This window comes from Lutjanus erythropterus, chromosome 8, assembly GCF_056507025.1.
Source record: "Lutjanus erythropterus isolate fLutEry1 chromosome 8, fLutEry1.hap2, whole genome shotgun sequence".
In the NCBI taxonomy this organism is placed as follows: Eukaryota; Metazoa; Chordata; class Actinopteri; order Lutjaniformes; family Lutjanidae; genus Lutjanus; species Lutjanus erythropterus.
The window spans coordinates 15,767,057-15,788,705 of NC_139324.1; the positions used below are offsets into that span (position 1 = coordinate 15,767,057).

Below are 21,649 nucleotides of genomic sequence, written 5' to 3' on the forward strand. Positions count from 1 at the left end.
GCATGTGTGTTTGTCTCCGACCTTAATTGTGGAACGTGTGTCATCAGTGCTGTTGTGTGTGTAGGTGCGTGCCAGGGCTGTGAGTGTCTGTGAGCATTCCTGACATAACAACAAAACCCTGGAGCAATTATACATCGCACTGAGTGGCGAACACAAAGCTACACACTCTGCCTCACAGTCACACACACAGAGCGAGGAATGTGGCAGCCGTGGTCGAGCGTATGAAGTGCCGGAGTTCAAAAGAGGGGGGAAAAAAATGAGCATGGGGAAAAATTGAGGGGGAAAAAAAGGCTAGTTGTTTTCCGCCCGCGCTGCTCTCCTCCCCTGCTCCTCCTCAGCCTGACAGCTGCTTCGACATGGAATTCCACTGAGAGGACACGGACTGCGTGCGCGCACACACACACACACACACACACACACACACACACACACACACACACACACACACACACACACACACACACACACACACACACACACACACAGAGGAAGGCAACTCCCTCTCTCGTGTGTAGCACTCCAAAGGCTGTGTTGGTTTAGCGGTTAAAGAAAAGTGGCGTGCCAACCTGCAGTGTTTGGGGCGTGAACAGTTGGTGTGAAATCTGTATGTGTGCGTTTTTCAGTGATGCAGTGTGTGTCCTCCATACTAACTCACCATACTTAAACACAGATGTTGTAAATCCAGCTTTTTAACTATATTTAGTTAGTATAGAAAAGAGTCAAAATCATGTGAGGATTAAGAAAGAGACATTTTTTGAGGGTTTTAAAGGGATGCTTCAGATTATTTAAAGTGGGAGTGTATTATCAGGTACTTATCCATAGTCAGTGTATTCTCTATGATAGATACCGGTCAGCACGCCCCCAGTTTGGAGAAGCAGAGAGGAGTACCAGTATGAAAGCCAAGCAATGCAGTCATCAGTATAAGTGTACACTGTATTCAGAATATTTTCACAGCTTTACCTTGCCACCAGACAGCATTTTTGGACGGGAAACCGGAGTTATATAAGACAAATAGCGCTCTCTCGATCCAGACCAACCAATCTTCACTAGTGAAATCAGTCATTTTACCTCGCAGAACATGGGAGTTGCTGGTCTTCCACTGCCTTGGTTAGTTTTTTTGTGGTATTGTGTGACTTAAGTGTGTCCGATCTATCCTTAATCCGTATCCTTTAATACACCGAAGTCACACAGTAACACACACATATGTAGCCTTTATAACGGCCGTTTCCCATCAGAAAAGGCTGTCTGACAGCAAAGTAGTGGTGTAGTGGTGATAAAATTCTAAATATAGCATATACTTAAACTGAGCCTTTTTTTGATGTTAGTAAAATACATTTTGGTGCTGACGTTTGACCACAGCAATTTGTGCTTAGCTTCCTATACTGGGACCCCTGCTGCTTCTCCAAAGTGGGAGCTTGTCAGCTGCTATCTACTGTAGGAAACGCATGGTACCTCATACAACCCCACCTAAAATAAACCTAACTATCCCTTTAAAGTGACTGCTTACAGTTTTGTATTTACCACGTCAATATTTTGTCAAACAAACACTAATGTTTGTGTGACAGTGCATGAATATACACACAACTGTGTCTCCTGAGTGTGTGCGTGAACATATGTCTGTGTTGTTTCCATGTGCCCTTGAGTGTCCGTGTGTCCCGTCTGCTGTGTGGCAGCAGCTCTAACACTCTCCTCCATCTCTCCCACTCTCTCCTCAGATGAGTGAGCAGCGCGGTGCTCCGAGGAAGGGAGCCGCCTCTCCTAATCATTATCCCTGCTCTCCAGTCAAGCCCTGCTCCCCCGCCGCGCTCTGTCCACCCTGCCTGCAACCCCAGGCAAACGGCAGATCAGGCGGCGTCCCACCAGAGGCAATGGTGACGGCAGGGGTGCACAGAACCCCCCCTGCTGAGCCCCCCGCGGTGCGTCCAATCCCGCCAGAGGCTCGCCGGCTGATCGTGAACAAGAATGCCGGGGAGACTCTGCTCCAGAGAGCTGCGCGGCTGGGCTATGAGGTAATAGGCTGCGCTCATCCTCCCTCCTTATCGCTCTTACACTTCGTGTCTTCCAAATCTTCGCTCTCTTCTTAAATCGAGCTCATTTTCTGCCTCTACTTTGTTACTGTCTGTGACTCTCACAGATGTAGCTCCACTTTTCCTCCTTTTTCTGATTCCTCTCTTGCATCTGTCATCTGTTTCTCACTCCCTCTTTTTGCTTTTTGTATCATTTCCTTCTATTTCACCCCTACTCACGCTTTGTTCTCGCCATACTCCATCTTTTCTCTGCTCCTCTTGCCCGCTACTCTCGTTCTCTCTCAGGTTTCCGCTCTCTCCCTCCCCCCTCTTTCCTCTCAGCGCTCTCTTTCTCTTCCTCTCTTTGTGACTCAGATTGTCGTTGGCAACCCTCCTCCTCCTCCCCGCGAGCGCACACACACACACTCCCCTCCACACCGCCTCCCCCTCCTCTTGCCTCGCTCCGCACTCACATCTCATTAATTTTCCGTGAGGCGAAGTGTGACACACACTCACACTCGGCAAGCGCACACACACACACACGCGTGCATGCGCAGACAGCATGAGGGATCGGTGGGATCATTATACGGAGACTGATGCTCGCTGCCTCTCTCTAGCATCGGAAGTTTTTTTCCCCCCTTTCTTTGTGTGTAGCTGCCGATCGTTCTCTCCTAAACCAGATCCTCTCATTCTCCGCACATACAAGAAAGGATGACACGGGTGTGTATTCTACTGAATCTCTCAACTCCCATCGCTCTGAACGCTTTTAATTAAAGTTGGATGGCCCTCTGTCTGCTTCTCCCTCATCCCTCCTGTTTCTGTTCCTCAGCCTAAATGTCTCTCCCACTCCCCGTGTTGACAGATTCTACAAATTGATTTATTGATCCAAGTGGTTTTAATGCCACTTCAGCTGCACATTGTGCTCTGTGCATGGGTGGACATTTCATGTCACAGTTGGGAGGGGACAATATAGTTAGTTCACTTGTGGCGAGGGCCCCCACAAGCACAGTAAAAGACGGTCCATCTCTTGCCTGTGGAGGACAGTGCAAGGGGACATGGAGTGATGCAATACTGTTGCCAGTGGACGGCTGACTAAGATTACAGAACCCATAAATTACGTTAAAACCATATACTATGTATGTAGAAATTGGTGTGATGCTAGCTCCCTAAAAGTGAAGTCAAAGCATCTCAATCGCCCCCTTGTGGCTGGTTGCAGAACAGGTCATAAATCCCGCCTTCCCAATGTTAATAGGCAAGACATGGGCCAAACTAAATCACGTGAAATGAACTTCTCCCAAAGATGGTGTCTGTCATTTTAGGTAGTTCTTATCATGTTGATATTTGTCCAAGTGTTCTTTTTTTAATCAGTTTTAATTTGTTTTAATAATATAAAAACTGGGTTCCAAGTTCAAGTTTTGAGTTGTCCCACTGTGTGGGTGGGAACCGGAAACCATGGCTGGTCACTACTGTGTAGACTCTGGCTCCAAATGATGTCCCCAGTGCAAGATGGCAGTGCTCATATCTGGGATGTTTTTGCTTTAGTTTTGTACAGTGTACAGGAAGTGGATTTGTGTCATCCATCTTTTATTTATGTCAGTGGTTAAAACATTGACATATACTTTTTATTTTATTTTATTTTTTCAAAATTATCGCTAGAGACAATTCAGTAGTCCCTAGATATAGGTACGGACATGTCCCTACCATCCCTACCCAATTTACATCCTTGATTTTGTGTGTGTGTCCACTCTGTCTCTCACTCGCCTTTGACACTGTCTTTGTGTGTTTGTGTGCGTGCACGTGATAATTTTTATCACCAGCAGAGGTATCTTCACAGAACTGTAAATAGGTGTGGGTATCTTTTGTTGCTCATTAACCGGTTGCTTTATGGTTGTGTGTGTTTGTTGTACACGTTTATGATGATGAGGTCTGTGTGTGTGTCTGTGTGTGTGTGCGCGCGTGCGCATCAGAGAGGGAGAGCAAGAGTGTGAATGAGAGGTAAGCACTGGGAGTATAATCGCGTTCTAATGGCCCTCTAATGTGCCGTGGTGACTGTGGTTAGCAGTGGCGGCGGCTGTTTTTCTCCCTCGCACACACACTCAGACACACACACACACGCGCACACACATACACAGGGTGCAGCGCAGCAGCAGCAGGGTTCAGTCAGCCGTGCTGGAGAGAAGCTGGCTCGTCTCTCTGATTTATGCGTCTCTCTCGAACGTTTTTTTCCCTCCCTCGCCTTTTTTTCATCCCCCCTTCGCATTTTTCCCTTCCTGCGCTCCGCGTGTGGAGAGGGAAAGAGGGAGGGAGGGAGGAGAAAACCTGAGACTACACAAACAAGGCGCTGACCGCTGCGCAAACAACACCCCCCCACCCCCCTCTCTCCCTCCTTCCCTCCCACCCTTTCTTTCTCTCCCCCTCTCTCTCAGGAAGCTCGTCTCTCACTGCCTGTGTGTGATAAGCCTGGGGCAGACCCCTGGGGCTCTCACACACACGCACACGCTCACACACACACAAGGACGTGCGCAGAGAGAGAGACACACCAATTTATGCATACCGCCCCACACACACACACTTGCATACAAGCCTGTAGACGCACAGAGCGCTTGTCTCACGCTGGTGTTTTAGCGCCGCAAGCTCTGGGCTTATCACACACAGGCAGAGAGATATGAGGGCCTGAGAGACAGAGGCACACACACAGCTCACATGCTGATTACGAGCACACACACATACACACACACACGCACATGCACACATATACACACACACACACAGAAATATGCACAGTGAAACACCCGTTATGACCCAATAAGCACATGCACAGGCATCCTGACGTGTTCTCCTCCATATGCTCCACAGTGCGACGGCTTTCCACACTCACTGCTGTCGCACACCCACACAGACCTGCACATGCAAATTCACAATCACCTCACACACACGCATACAGCCTCCACACACACACAGTTTCACAGGCATCCTTTCGTGTACAGATGCAGAATCATGTCACGCACATGCACATGCATGTAATTCAACACACGCACAGCTCTCCTGCGCCGTTCCCGATGCCCGGCCGACAGCGTGCATATTTCATGTTCGTTTAGTTTTGCGATCCGTGCCTCTGCACACGAAAGCCCACTCTCTCTTTCTTCCTCCCTCCCTCGCTCCCCTTTCATTCTCCCGCCCTCCCTCGTCTGCCTCGCTTTCTGAGCATTTGAAATGGTAATGAGGAGAGATTCTGCGGATGTCTTCATCCCTCTCCCCCTCGTGCCGGGGCTCGGGGCCCCTCAGCTCTGCCCATTGAAAGCTCAGATAAAGGTGCAATCTGTCATTTATTCTCCCCACATGAATCACTTCTGATTTTCCTTCCCAAATCCATGTATGATCCAAGCAAAGAGAAAGAACTAGGCTGCGTTTTAATCGCCCAGTCAGACCAGTGTCTGCATGAGCAAAATTTGGGACTGAACTTACAGCAATTAAAGGATTCATTTGTGGAGACCAAGTTCAACTTCAGTGAACTTTTTACTTTCAAATTTGCGCTTTTGACTAATAGAAACGATATGTTACCCTTTGAGGGAGCCCATGATAAAGTAACCTGGCACATTATCAACCCATTACATTTCATATACATATCACTCTGTTCTGCTGGAGTACACCAATAAGAAAGTATTGGTGTATGTGTTACCAAAATTGTTTTTATGTTTTTTTACATAATGCAGATATTTATTTATTTATTCATTCATTTAGTTTTATAGGCAGTATTATTCAAGCATGAATATTTGATCAATCTTCTTAATTCACATTATTATTATTTTTTTTTTATTTATAGTTATATAAAATTCTCAAAGATATCAGGGTTAATTTACTTTTTTAGTGCCTTGATGTCATTTTGGATTTTATATACTGGAACAAAGAATATCTGCCCATATAGTGGGCCATTTTATTACTCTATATCAGCCCCAAAAATCCACTATTGATTGGGCGGCAAAATGTTGCAATCAGTGGATAACACAAATGGTTAAGTTGAATCAACCATTTTGACTTATTAGTGTTGGTTACAGAGCTAGCTAGCTCTTTACCTGGTTCTTAGTAATCTGGTGGCATGTCAGCTAGCTTGGTGAGCTAATTTGGCCACTGTAGCATGTAGTATGTTAACAGTTAGCTCGCCAGTGACAGTAGCACCGTAACTCGTCATTATGTCACCAAGCTTTCAGCAAGGACATATGAATGAATTTGAATTATGTCATTGTCTGGAGTGACCAGGCACCAGAACTGTTAGTGACTGTTTGACCCCCAGCTTGAGAGGCCCGTTTATCATTTAGTTTGTATGCAGCTAATAAGCATTAAAGCTTTAATATGTCATATTTCAGTATTAAAATGTCTAAAAATGCAAGACTAATGTTATATATTTTGTTGCTGAGTTCTGACATTATTCCAAATGTTTCTCAGCAATGTTCAAACCCAGAAAAAATTTATTCAAGGCAACACTGTTTTTCCTACTAACCACTAGCTGCTATAACTTCTGGGAAAACACAGTATACGTTAGATACGTCAGAGAGTGAGGAAGGATTTTGGTGAATGTGACTAAATATAATGTGAATAGAACTTAAATACATTACCCCATGTCAGATTTTCATCAGCAATGGTCATTGTTTAACAATGAAGACAACAGCTCCCACAATCCAACGTTACTTCACCGCGTCAGGGCAGTTTATTGGTTGGAAGTGGAGGCCTTAATTGTTAACGAACAAGTAATGGGTGATTATTCCTTTATTTATCTTAATTCTTCAGTTGGCTAATGGTGTGTGATATTAATTAACTCCATCCAAGTTCATCAGAGGAGAGATTCCAGCACAGTCATTCAACAACAGGCTACACACATGTACAAATTAGGGATGTTCCTGGTGACTAATTTCCCTGTCGATTAAACGCAAAATTTTATTTAGACAAGTCAACTAGTCTATCACTAACAAATCACTCAGAAAGCAGTTCAAATTTAGCAGAATTTATTAATTTAAATATTAAACACTGTCCAAAAAAATACTGTGTGTATTAAGAGTCATTTGAAACTGTTAATCACAGTCTACAATCGCCAAATCGTACTTTAAGTGCCGCTGAAATGCGCCCTACATTGTGCTGTGCAATACAAACCTTACACATTAATGTACAAAACATGACGACAACTCAATAAATGCTTCACCTTTTCAGACCAAAAAGGATGAACGTTCGTGGGTAAAGGACCCAGAACTGACGTTAGCTGCCAGCCTGCTACACAGTGTGGTTAATGTTAGTAGTGCTAACAACAGCAACAGCAGCAGCAGCAGCTCCACTTGCAGGTTTATGTCCGTGTCTGTCCTTAATGTGGGCACGTTTCTCCAGTTGAGTGATTATATATCAGCTTATTCTGTCACAGTCTACATTCAACATCATTTTCGTTTTCTAGATTAAAACGCTGCCAAACCGCGCTGGTTTTATGAGCTGTCATCTGTCCGACTTTGCTGATATAAACACCCGGGGTTGCCAGGGCGATCAGGGCATATGCACTGGGCAAGACGGGCTGCTGTCTGACTGTGCCGCAGCCCTGACTAATGGCAGGCGCCTGCATAAAATCTCAGTGGCAACAGATAACTGGCATCGTGCATGAATGAGATGTTGATAAATAGTTTAAACAACTAATATTTCTGGTGCCAACTACCGATGGTGGGGAAGTTTAATCGTATAGTCGACTAATCGCACACATTCCTAGTACAAATATCCACACCTTTTAACTTGTCTAGGCATGCACCAACTTTACTGTTAGACTGTTGCCTCATTATTGTGGTGGGAAAGCCACTCATGCATCACCTGCTAATACACATCTATATAAAAGCACACACGTGTTGTGTATGGGGAGCATACAAGGCAGCTCTGCAAGGGGTTAAATGTCTGAGTGATGCATTGATTGCAGGCGAGCGCAGGGAAGCATTCTAGAGAGGGAGATTAGAGGACGGAGGGGAGGAAGGGGGGCGGTGTCTCATTTTACTGCGGAGGAGTGTGTGCGTGCGTGCGTGCGTGTATGTGTGTGTGTGTGTGCGTGTGTGTGTGTGTGTGTGTGTGTGTGTGGCGGGAAGCCGGGGCTCTCGTGCTAAGCTCCTCGCTCTCTCCCAGCGATATTAAACACGGCTTCGGAGGTTTAGCGCTACGCCTCCTCCACAGCCACACACACACACACACACACACACACACACACACACACACACACACACACACACACACACACACACACACACACGCACACACACTTAGGCAAGCTGCATATCAACACTCTCTAGCCGTCAGTCTCTCTAACACTTGCTCTCATTCACTCACACACACAGACAGACTCATGCACACACACACACACACACACACACACACACACACACACACACACACACACACACACACACACACACACACACACACACACACAGCGAGTGGAATCCCCCAGAGGGGAGCTTCGGCACAGCGCTCCTGAATCTCTCTCCAGCAGGCAAACAGAGTGTTGGCAGCAAGTGAAAACCAGTTGGAGCGGCGTCCCACATCCCCCCCCACCCTCCCCTCCTGCTCCTCTTGTTTCTCTCTTCCTCTCACACTTTTTCTCGCTCGCACTTGCTCACTTCTTCTCTCTGTCCACTTCTCTCCCTTTTTTCCTCATCATCGCTCCTTCCTTCCTCCCCGGTTCGATGGTCCTCTGTTCACTCCTATCACTACACCCCCCACCCCACCCTCCCCACTCCATACACTTCACACCACCACTACCACTCATCTCTTGTTATTATCAGTAGCAGCCCAGAGGACAGCCCCGGCAGATCTCATCCACAGATTCATTAATCTGTCATCTGTTGGGGTGTTGCCTCTCTTCTTCTCCTCCCGTTCTTCCGTCCTCTCTAGCCTCTCTTCTTTCTCATGCCTCCGTTGGTCTGTTTTCTCTCCGCTGCCTTTTCCTTTCCTTCCCTCTTCCTCCCTCCATCCGCCCTGTGCTGAAAGAGAGGGAGAGAGAGAGAGTGGAAGAGAGAGATAAACACTTGGACGAGACGGCGGGCTAGAATTAGCATAGAAATGGAAGTTTGGAGTCATTCCCCAGGTTCAGATGAGCAGCTTTCCTCCCCTCGGCACAGGACTGTTAGCAGGACAGAATATGAGTGTGTCTGGACGTATGAACCGTGTATTTGCGTATACATATAATGAAATATATACAAATTAGGTATTTTCTGTTTTTATCAAGGGTCTACAGATACACCTATTTGAAGTGGGGTTGTATCAGGTACTTACTACTCCATAGTCAGTGTATTATCTGCAGTAGATGCCAGTCAGCACGCCCCCAGTTTGGAGAAGCAGAGAGGAGTATCAGCACAGAAGATAAGCACTGTACTGCTGTGGACAGGGTCCACATGAGTTTGTCGTTTAAAAAGAGATGCAGATTCACCAAATTCCCACAATAATATAGACAAACTAACCAAATTAGGTAGTGGTAGATCAGTACCTCTCATACTCTTTGAGGTAAAATTGCTGATTTCATCCATGGAGTTTGGCTGTTTTTTGCTTAAAGAGTATGGTTGCTTTGTATATTGGCTGTGAGGACTAAGTGCTGTACTGCTGTGTACAGGGTCAGCAGCAAAACATATTTAAGCCACTTAAAAGAGACAGACCTTAAAAAATTATTATCAATTTAAGTGTACATTGTATTTAGAATATTTTCACTGCTTTTGTTGAACAGTCTCTTCTGATGGAAACTGATAGTAAATAAGAGAAATATCACTCTTTCCAAAGCAACTGACAGACTCCTAAAGCAAAAACACTCATTTCACCTGGCAGAACCTTGGCGTTGCTTGGCTGTTAGTTTGTGGTATTGTGTGACTATTTTAATCCCTTAAAATGCCAAACAAACCAATCAAGGCAAATGTTTTCTGAGAGGTAAAATGATTGTTTTTGTTTAGGAGTCTAGTTGCTTTGGGAAGAAGAAGATTTGTCTTGTATAACGACACGTGATATGGTGATGACACAGTTAAGTGGTGAAAATATTCTTAATATAGCATTCACTTAAACTGATATTGCATTTTTTTTAGGTCTGCCGTCTTTTAGGTGGCTAAAATCAGAACCATCCCTGTAAGTTGCATATCCACACAGATAAAAACACATACCTGCAGTGTTGAAACACACTTGTCAGACTCGGATAGGCCACATATCAACACACATTGGTGGGCTGCTCCCTGTCTCTCTGTCCCCTGTCTGTTCAGGCTGCTCCTGTCCAATAAAAACCAGTCTGACTACTTACTGCTGGATGCCCAACTGTCACAGCCTGAGACCAGAGGAAACGCTTCCAGCTCTTGAGCGCCTCTATCAAATCTCTTTGTTCCGCTTCCATTATGCTGTGTTCAGAGCCCAGCCATCGTAACTGGCTGCCACAGTGGCGTCCAGGCCGAGCCATGGCACACACGCACACGCACACACACACACACACACACACACACACACACACACACACACACACACACACACACACACACACACAACCAACCACACAGTGTCACACACACTCATACATGCACAAGCAGAATCTGGCAGGCTAAATACAGTTGAGTCACACTTAGTCTCCTCGATGTGTTTTGGCGCCAGCTCTAGTATTATGGAGCATTTGTGCATGTGTGTGTGTGTGTGTGTGTGTGTTTGTCCGGCACGGGAACACACTCAGTTCCTCCTTTCCCTAATTTCTGTCCCACAGGAACTGTAAAGGGAAGGAGTGTTTGCGCATACGTCTGCTCTGTCTGACTTGTGTGTTTGGTCTTGTGTTGCCTGGGTTGTTGTTTCACACACATGCATACAGTTTATACACGTGTTAAAACCCCTGTGTGTTGGCTCTGTTTTAGGAGGTGGTGCTGTACTGTCTGGAGAACAGAGTGTGTGAGGTGAATCACAGAGACTACGCGGGTTACTGTGCTCTCCATGAGGCATGTGCCCGTGGCTGGCTCAGCATAGTCCAACACCTGCTGGATTACGGGGCAGACATCAACTGCAGCGCGCAGGATGGCACCAGGTAAACAAACAAACAAACAAACAAACAAACACACACAGTCATTCATATGCACACACAGTCACAGAAACTTCTGTCTGCATAAACACATCTCGGCGCACAATACAGACATGATTGTGGCCTTTTTTTCTAATAGGGTAAGCCAGGACTTAATCATCAATGTGGTCGCTTGAATTTTGCTCATAACAATATTTCTGTGATTGATCTTTTTATATTTTCTTGGCAAGAGCGGTGATTTGACAGATTAGCTGCTATTTTAAAAAAGTATGCTTTTATTGCTGCGTTATTAAAATTTACAGTAGGGGGTCTGTTCTTGGAAACTATGCACAGGTCATAAAGGTGCATTGAGTAGCAGTTCAGCTTTTATTAAACAGTTGGAGTATTACAGTACACAGGTGACCATTGCTAAGAAGAATGTCAGTCTTTTATTTTGCATTTTACTTTATGCCCCACCAGGTCAGAGTTTAGGGGAAATCTTAATAGGTGAAAAATATTTTACGGCACGAGAGTGTGTTCTTTTAAAGGAATAGTTCTGGTTATTTGAAGTCGGGTTGTATAAAGTAGCAGAGGGGAGTACCAGCATGGATGTACTGCTGTGGACAGCATAACACTTTTTAGCCACGTAAAAAATTAATATCAGTTTAAGTGTACGCTACGGCACTTTCCTGGCAGAAAAGGCTGTGTAATGCAATCTAAAACAAATGTATATTTGTGTGTGTCTAGACCGATTCATGATGCTGTGGAGAATGACCACCTGGACGTGGTGCGAATCCTACTGTCTTATGGCGCTGACCCCACCCTGGCCACATATTCTGGCCGCGGCCTGCTCAAGATGACCCACAGCGACAGCATGGAGCGTTTCCTCACTGGTAAGATCCCAGCTGGCTTTTCTGTCTAGTTATTTAGCCAAGTTGTTGGTTGCAGTCTACATCCTCACCCTGTCCCCCCTCTGGACATGTTCAAAGACTTAAGTATAAGCCAGTGTATTCTGAGAACAGAAATAACTACTGAGGACATTTTTTTAACCCAGATTCTGTACCTGGTTTAGACTGGTTTGATTAATTCAATCACATGTCATTTCTTAGCAAAAAATAAATAAAATAAGATTAAACTTCAGGAGCTCCCTTGCAAATAAGAAATTGCAAGTAGAAATAATGTAAATCATTAATTAGCCATGAATTAGAATAATAAACATCTAAGTCCTCAGAAACAGCAACTCCTCAGCACACATATGCGTCTTTTATGGATAAAGCTGGTTTTAACTAGTTTGGATAAAGTTTTACAGACAATAGACCTACAGTTCCATGACTTGTGTAGTGAAAGTTAAAATCACATCGCTATAAAATGATTAAAAACCTGAGGAGATAAAGGTGTTTTTAGACTGCAGGTACCCCAGAGAGTGGATATATTGAGGTGGGGCAAGGGTAAATTGTTGAAAGGATTGGGCAGTGACCCAGCTCCCAAATGCCCCAATCTTGGCTCATTTCACTGTTGACTGTTCTTTCACTGCTCTGACCTCTGTGCAACCTGTTGGTGCGAGTCCCTCTCTGTAAATCCTTGCCCTCCAGCTCCCAACCGCCGCTACAAGACATGACCGTCTCTGTCATCCCGTTTCCCCTCCGGCACCCTCCTCCTCCTCCCCCCTTCCCACCCCTCTCCCTCCCTCGACCACCTGTTAGACAGGGAGTCTCAGCCCGCCGGGGTGCGTGCTGCTGCCTCTGAGCTCCTCTATCTGGTTACTTAGCAACGCCAACTGTGTTTGCTCAGCGTACGTGCGGAAATGGGCTTCGCTCTGGCTGGAGACTCTGCTTTTGTATGCGTGCGTGTGAGCGCCTGAGTCTGTCTTTTCACCCGGCTGCCACGCCGCTCGACTCTGATGCGGTCTTGTGTGTTGATCGGGCTCGTTGAGGCAACACAAGTTTGTGTACAGGAGGAGGAAATGGCACACGCATACACTCTGTAGCCGGCTGCTTAATATTACATGAACATCTAACTAGTTAAGAGCGATGATCTGAGACGCACCGGAGGCTTTAGTGAAAGAGACGAGACTGATGAACAGGTGTAAGTTCACGCCTCAGTGGAGGGCTGAACAGGTTTAGTGCAAAAAGGGAGATTTATGTGTAGACAGCAAGGAAAGATGGTGTTGAATTGTGAAAAGAGTGGGGATGGATGGATGGATGGATGGATGGATGGATGGATGGATGGATGGATGGATGGATCGATGGATGGATCGATGGCTGCTAGATTGACAGAGCGGAGAGGGAGACAGAGCGCTGGAGAAAATGAGCGCGAGCGAGCGATTGCTGCCCTCCCTCCACCTGGTCCCACTCATCTGGAGGCCGTTAATCCCTCCAAACACACGCCAGACGCCCCACGCCTCAGCACTGGCACAAAGCCCAGCTCTCACTCTGTCTGTGTGTGTGTGTGTGCGCGCGTGTGTGTGTGTGTGCATGCGTGCGTGCTGAATACACACTTTGCTCTCACTGTGTGTGCTTATCCAGCTCCCTCTGCTTGTTTGTTTCCAGCTTGTGTGTGTGTGTGTGTGTGTTTGCGCGCACGCTCGGCGACTGTGTGTGGTTCTTGTTTGATTCCTGGCAGCCTCCTGCAACCCCGCTCTGCACCGAGCCAGCTCTAACCCAGCGGAGACAGTCGCTCTCCTCCCCCGTGGTACAGCCGCTGGCCCCTGACCATCAGCTCCCCTCCCTCCCTCCCTCCCCTCTCCTCCCCCGAAACATTTGCTCTGTTTGTTTCTCTTTTCTCTCTTGACACCGCCCCTCCTCCTCCTCCTCTTCTATTTTACTGTGCTCTTTATCCATTTTTCTGCTGTAGTCTTAAAGGGCAATTGTATTTGCCTCGTTGCCTGTCCCCGGGGCTGCAGCTCTTGAATAACAGGCTTCGCGCCTCTCCTCTCTCCATAGATTATTTTGCTGACCTTCAGGGCCGCTCAGATGATGACCCGGGGCTTTATTGGGAATTCTATGGCAGCGCTGTGTGTGGTGAGTACTGATCAGCACCCTGTGTGTGTGTGTGTGTGTGTTTTTGTGCTTACAAAGGCTGCAAGAAAAATGGCTCATATATGACTCAGATCTGTTTCTTTATGACGGTGTAAACAGCACATATCATATGGAATCTGATCTTTACTATTCTGATTTGGCCCACTTTCATATGTGGTCCTGAATCAAATGATTTTTTTGCAGTGTGACCTCAGTGTGATCAGTCATATCCACAGTTTTTTTGGGTATTAGAAATCCTTGAAAATATTTGAATCGCAACATGCGAATAAGTGCTTGGATTTTGGATTAAGTGCTTGAAACCATTGAAATTGTATTTGCATTACTTTTATAATAAATAGCTACCTGACTGAGTAGTTCACCTTTAGGAAAAGGAATAAAAAAAGTGACAGGTGTTGTATTTTGAAAACATGAATCTTTGCTGTGTTTTCATTTAATTTTTCACCTTTCTGTAGAAACCTATCATGACACACATTTGGTTTTTTTTAGTACATTAACACCTGATTCCATTTAATAAAGAAGTGAGACAATCAGTTTGAGTATATGTATTTATATACATATACAATAAGTGCTTGCGTTTGACATAAGAAAGTAGGTAGTAACCTGAATATCAGAATTTATGGGACTTGTACATCAGTCATTCACATGAAGTGTCTTGCCAGAAGACTCTTGCAGAGCTAGATGTAGTTAAAGTCTGTCTTTTAAGTGGTTATGAAACATTCTCACTTCAATACTGATGCCTCTATATGACCTACATAAGCAAACAAGACTGTCTATGAGAAGATCAGCTATTTCTATTTACTTGTTCCTAATGCCTGCCACCAGGTCAGGTTGTCCCTAAAATCAGATCAAGCTGCCTCTGTTTGCATTGTCCCAGTTACAGAGAAGTTAGCCAGTTAAAAAAAGAGGCAGGGGGAGTTTTTTATTTGGGTAATTGTATTTTTGATGTTGCATTTTGTGGGTATTATGGTGGAAACACTACCACTTTTGTCCGCAGGGGCCTCAAAGATCAATAAAACATTAAAATTGTTTGTACTAGCTTTAAGTAACCTGGTTGTTTCGTTCACCCGTCACAAGCGAACTGTCTCAACACTCTCCCTCCCTTCCCCCTCAGTCACAAAAGTATCTTAAGCAACTCTTTCAATCTAGTTCAAATCAGCCACGGTTCTTGGTTACTTTTTTTTTTTTTTTTTAATGTCCATCCTGTTGCAGACCGAGAGGAACAAGTTGATTTATCTAAAGAGTTGACAGGTCACCGTCCGCTGGCTCTGGTGGCTCACACATGTCTGTACAAGTCCAATAAAGCTGCAAAATGGAGCATCCATTCAATTTAGAAACCTAATTTTACATACTTGAGGTGTAACAAACAAAATCACATTTAATACTGTTTTATACAGACTAAAGGTAGAAATTTTGGATGAACTTACATATGAAACACTGACTTCAGTTGCCTCCATGTTTACTTCTGTGATACTTCTACGACAGCATGCTGCGTGGGAAGTCTGTATTGTTTTTTTTGCACATGAGCAGTTCACACTGGAATCTGATATTGGTCACATTTAAAAGCACTAATAGCACTAAGGTTTGTAGTGTGAATGTAGCCAAAGAGTCTTTGATGCCTGTACCTATCTTTGTCTTTTATGATGATGTGGATCTTCACTAAAAATTATTTTGCATTTTTTTGTATTTGTCAGAGTCAAGTGAAGAGGGTGGTGTCTATGACATCCTAGCTGACCCCCCAGGCCCCGACGATGAGGATGAGGAGGATAAAAAGGAGGTGTTTGAGTTTGAGTTCTCTGACCGACCTCTGCTGCCCTGCTACAACATCCAGGTGTCCCTCTCCCAAGGGTGAGCTTTGATCTCAACAGCAGGCACACTTTTTTTTTTTACATTTTTATGCCTCTCTGCCAGCCCTCATTCCTAAACATTGGCTGATTTTTCCCTTTCAGGCCCAGGAACTGGCTACTACTGTCCGACGTGCTTCGCCGGCTGCGGATGTCAGCTCGCGGTTTCCGACAGACCTTCCCCCACATGGAGGTGGTGACTGTGGCAGAGGCAGAGTTTTACCGGCAGGCCTCGCTGTCACAGCTCTTCTCCTGCCCAGAAGAGCTGGAGGGCTTCCATCCTGACAGTAAGGACCTGCTGGACCTGGTGGAGGACAGCGCCGAGCTGGCCGCTCTCCTAGGCTCCACACTGGAGTGTCTGGATGACCACTGGGACCACCAGGGGGACAAACTGAAGGACAGAATCAAGGCTGTTGGCAGGTTGGGCTCATCCTGACCCCTGAAGCCACTAAACCCAGACTCTGATCCATACCGACTGCAGTCTGCTTTAGAACCGACCAGAGGTTATGACAATATGCCTTAGCCTGACCCTTAGTTCCCGCGCTTCGGCCCTGCTCTGGACCAGCACTGGTTTACTGTACAGATGGACTGACCTGCTGGCTGACCGGGCTGCTGAAGCGTTTCCCTCCGTTATCTGAGGAGCAATTCATTTGTGACTCAATAGACTTAATAATGGTCTTATTTTTATAAATTAATATATGTATAAATAAATAAATATATATATATATATAATATTAAGAGATTTTTTTTCCTTTTGGATGTTGCTCACAACTCCTCTGAAAGATTTTATATGGCAACAGAGTGTTGTCGTGTTGTCAGCAATTAGATGAGCGTGTGAGCGCGCAGCACACTGTGCCTGTGTGTAGCTGTACAGGATAGTACTAAGACTGTGCTATTGAATGTGGTATTTGTGTTTATAGGAAGCACATGATGTCCTGTTTTTCTTTTTTTCCTCCTCAGACTTTAGCGCTCGCTTGAGCCTCAGGGGCTATTCTAATGTATCTTTTTTTTTTTCCCAAATGTTCAAGTTTTGCTTCCTGTTTAGTCTGTAATTTAACATGCAAAACTGCAAAATTGTTTGTATAATAAAGTTTTAAGATAATGTTGATATTCACCCTTCGGCACAGAGCTTGTATATAACAGGGAGGCTACTGCAGTAAAGTAATTTTTGGTGTGTTCATTTTTGTTTTAACTTTGTAATTAAAATATCTCATAATTTGTATTTATATTTTACAAAGAAGTTGCTTTAAAATAAATATACAAACTGCAAGAGGAAACGTGTTGTGCTCCTTTTTTTTTTGTCGGTGTTGAATCAAATTGGGTTGTTAAAACTAAAGTTTTGCCAGCTGCCCTGTCAAAATGAATCTTCTTGCCTAATTAATGTATTCTACTCCCGTATGTCAGTCAGGCGTGAACAACAACTCAATCCTATATTGCCATCTCTTGGAATATTTCTGTATCATACGTATCGTGCAATTAATTGCTGCAGCCATGACTGAGCACTGCCGCCTGCTGCCGCTCCGTGCGGAAAAACTTGTGGTTTGCAGCGCCCCCCAGTGTGCAAAAACTGTTACCACGGGTGAATTTCACTGGCCTCAGTAAATGAGTAAAATACGGAAATATAAAAAGTAAAAGAATAGAATAATTAAATGTATACAGTAAAGCATAATTTATATGTATGTCCACATTTGTTTTCTTATTCTTTTACAAACATTTTTTTATTTTATGGTGCTCCTATGATCCATCAGTAAGCTACTAAATTCAGGGTACCTATAATGATAATAATAATAATAATAATAATAATAATAATAATAATAATAATAATAGTAATAATGATAATAGTAATAATAATAATAGTTGTTGTTGTTGTTATTATTATTACATTAACATTGTTAGCAGTAGTAGTAGCACTAGTAATTTCAAGGCAATTTGTTGTCTCCATCAAGGCAGGACTACCAACAGAGCAATATGAGCACCATATTTAGTGTGATTCAGTATTTGGTCATTTAACTAAGTATTAACTGGTTTGGGGAAATGTACCTCTTAATCACACTATCAACTGACATGATAACTGTCTTAAGTTGGCGATTATTACTGCTTTGTTGTTGTTGTTGTTTTTGCCCATGTGTCAAAATATAATTTTAAAAGGACATTCCTAGTAAGACTCCATACTTTTCTTTGTGCGGACAAGTGCTACCAAAAATAAAAAGCTTCAAATAGTCTCCAAGTTCCTTTAGATAACTATTGACCGAACCTAACTTTTGAAAATCAGGTGAAAATGGTCACCTGTACTAACTAAACTGAACCCTAGAAACTTCAAAGTCACTAGAACCATTTGTCAGCCGATGCTGCTATGAATTTTCCACACCTGTCATATTGTGTAACACGGTCTAAGTAGGAAAGAACATAATTTACACAATTTGTACAAAGGAACACCCAAACTACTGCACAGAAAGCCAATCAGGTATCATTACTATTGTGCGTAAAGTAAGATTTCTCTCCATTTAGTTAGTTGTAGTTAGCTACAAGTGAAAAACTTATGTAAACAATGGAGCAAAAACAATGATGGGCACTTCACTTCAAGACAGAGAGGTGCTGGTAACATCTTTAGATAAATCTGTAGAGGAAGACATTTTAGGGAAATTTACAACAATGGTAATTTGTGGGATAAAAGAAAGAGTGGGCTTAGTCAGCTGACTTAACACTGCCTTCAAATGGAACTCCTAAACTCCACGTAATTACATGGGAAGTTGTGTACATGTCTGTCCTGAAGTCAGGGCTTTTAGAAAACCTTGAGTTCAGGATATCGTGACCATATCTTACCAAACAGGTAAAATATGATGTACAAGTTAGGGAGTGTCTTTAATAAAGCCTCTGTATCACATCCTGAATATGCCTGGAGTGTATGAATCAGCATTGGATCTTTGCTCTCACAACTGTAAAGGCTGCAAATGGCTGTAAGGACTGCTGCAGAGAAAAACATATCAGTCTGAGAGGCTCTGGAGAAATGCATGAAATAAGCATGTCTCAGCATGATGATCCGGTTCAGCTTCCACAAAAATGACGAAATGAGAAAACTAAATTCTCAACTGCCCTATCTCTGCAGAGTGGGTGCAAAGAGATTGCTGGCAAACTGCCAAGAGCCAGGGCAAAATTCAAGAGGGGGGGTTTAGCTGATCCACAAGCTGACAATGGAGCTTTGGAGATGGACATGGGCAATCTAGCCCCTCAGGCCATAAATGAGCCCCTAGAGACATCCTCTGAAGAAAGAGAGAAAGCAGTCTAAAATCATCATCGGGCACCAGGATGATCTTAGGACTTATTTGTATGCTGAAAAGATTATAAGAGTGTAACATGAATGCTTGTTTTATTTAGCAGCAGGGTTCAGAGAGCTTTATGGAGTGAAGTTGGAGCTTTGGCGGCTGTCTCCAGGCAGAGGGGAGTTGGCCCATTTCACATATCCAGGTAAAGGTCAGGGAGTGACAAGAGGCTGTCAGACAGCTAATTGAAATACTGAAAAAAAAAGTTCAGCCTCAGAGACCTCAGTTTCTCAGCCCAAACAGTGAAGTCAGAGAGTCATATCCTTAGGCATAAGGTGCAGGAGGGCCCCATTCACCCTCCTTACTGCACAGCAGGATGTAATTTTAGAGATAAAGACATGGCTTTCAACATAAGCTGCTAATAACCAGCTATTATGCTTTATAAATGGACATCATCTAGGAGGAAAAATGGCTGTAAATTTCTGTGAGGCCTACATATTACACAGGATTACACTGCACAGCCATTATACACTCCACTATGAAAGTTTTTTCCATCCAAACTGACAGTACAATGCACCAGAATTGAACAATGAACCAGTCGGAAGTAGACCTAAAATGATTGTTTGTGTGCTTCACTTGGTGGTTAGTGTGTGCTTCATGGAGATTTTCTGCATCGTTAATGTGCTCCACAAAGATTTTTGGTGAATTAGCAGCTGTATGGCATTTAAAGACTTCTTAGAAGAGGGTCAGAGTTGTGGGAAAGTCTACCAAAACGATATTTTCAGTCATACAGACCATCAGACCAGTGCAACCTGGGATCTGGGGACCAACAGGGGTCCTGTGAGGTGTGTGTGTGTCTGTGTGTGGGGTGGGTGTGTGTTGGGGTATTTTATCATCATCACCACCTTTTTTTCTGTGATGTGACCGTTGTCAGCGGCAGGGATGTAACAATACAGCTCGGTGACGCCACAATAAAAAGTCCACAATAATGGAATGGTTAGCTGATACTACTGGTTTCTGCTACCCTTGGCTTGGATATGCCGTGGACTGCTGCACTCAAAGTTAAAATTATTTGAACAACATACACAAATCTCATGGCAGTTTAACAAATCAAGGGTTCCCTTTCAGACACGAGAGAAGAAAAGTGTGTCAGGGTTCCCCAAACTGTACAACACAACATTAAAAACAGACTATTATCTTGCTAGTGAATGTAATGCATAGTGAAATGTGAGCACTCGGGTTGGGCTATGAGGTTTGTGAGTCATGTAGTTCATGAACTTATCTAAATCCATTGTTGAAGTTAGCTCAGCTGTTTGTATACCAGGCAGACAGAACGTAGTGGTTGTAGTGCTGTGTCTTGCCCCTCTATGCCCTGCCCGAGTCTGGAGCAAATTTCTTATCATGTGAAGGCCCCTTCAGAGCTGGTGTCACATTCATGCACACAGCAGACCTGTTGCTTTGAATATTAAAGTGCAAACTAGCAGCAGACCAGACTTGTGAGTTTGCTGCCTTTTTAAAATAAAAAAACAATAGATGGATAAAAGCACTAACAACAGTCAGTAATATTTGGGGCACTGCAGCGGTGGGAGTTCCAAATTCAAATTCTGCTGAGGGCCCCATAAAGAATTAGGTCGGCCCCAATGAAAATAAAAGATTTATAAGTGAAAAAGAATAATCAAGAATAGAATAATAAAATAGAATGTTAAAGAAATAAAACAAAGAAATAAAGGAGAATAAAATATGAATCAAACAAAAAATTATAAAGAAATTCATGTTTGATATCTGATATTGGCTTTATTTAAAATCTTTACGAAGAAATATGACATTTTATTTGTTCTGAGTTAATGAGGTCATGAAATTTCTCTGAATTATATACATTTTCTCATTCAGCTTTCTTTTCTTGTCATTTCTTCATAACACTTCTGAAAAGTTGGTGAGTCTGAGCTTGGCGTGTGGCGTGTTCAGATTTCAAAGTGACCTGCCCCAGATTATCATATACAGGAAGATTTCTTAAATTAATTCAATTGATTTTAGGTTGCCAACTTTACATCTGGCCAATAAATACTAGCCTTTTGACCAATTCTGGCATATTCACAATAATGTTTATTAACATGCACTGTCCCTGGGAAATTAATCAATTAACCCCACACTCCTGTCACCTGTCCATCCTGACAACCAATCACTTACCGGTTTTCAAGTAGCTGGCCCACACTTCTTCCTTTATATTAGGCTTGTTCGAGATGAACTGCGCCTCACCTGGAGAGTAGATGAGATCAGGCGGCCGCAGCAGGAGGTGGAGACAAAAAGCTGCAGTCAAGTCAGGCAGTTTCCAGAAGACTTCAGAGAACATACAGGAAGAGACGCTAACATGCTGTTAGATCACCTGTAGGTTACCTCTAGTTTGCAGACCAATGTCATAGCTGAAGAGATAAAGTGCGTTCTTGATCGCTGATTGAAGTTGAAATAGAAGAGATCCCCCTTA

The 21,649-nt window shown here is 43.9% G+C and overlaps 1 protein-coding gene across 3 annotated transcripts in view; it reads left to right on the forward strand.

The window, feature by feature from the left end:
- The window catches only part of bcor (BCL6 corepressor), a 60,780-nt gene extending 43,596 nt beyond the window's left edge, over positions 1-17,184 (forward strand). For all 3 annotated transcript variants that reach the window (XM_084724676.1, XM_084724677.1, XM_084724679.1), the window contains 6 exons: positions 1,716-2,009; positions 10,889-11,055; positions 11,776-11,921; positions 13,971-14,048; positions 15,758-15,911; positions 16,013-17,184. In XM_084724676.1, coding sequence (XP_084580802.1) covers positions 1,716-2,009; positions 10,889-11,055; positions 11,776-11,921; positions 13,971-14,048; positions 15,758-15,911; positions 16,013-16,343 — 1,170 coding nt within the window. In that variant the 3' untranslated portion in view covers positions 16,344-17,184. The remainder of the gene's footprint in view (positions 1-1,715; positions 2,010-10,888; positions 11,056-11,775; positions 11,922-13,970; positions 14,049-15,757; positions 15,912-16,012) is intronic.
- Positions 17,185-21,649: the final 4,465 nt, after the last annotated feature.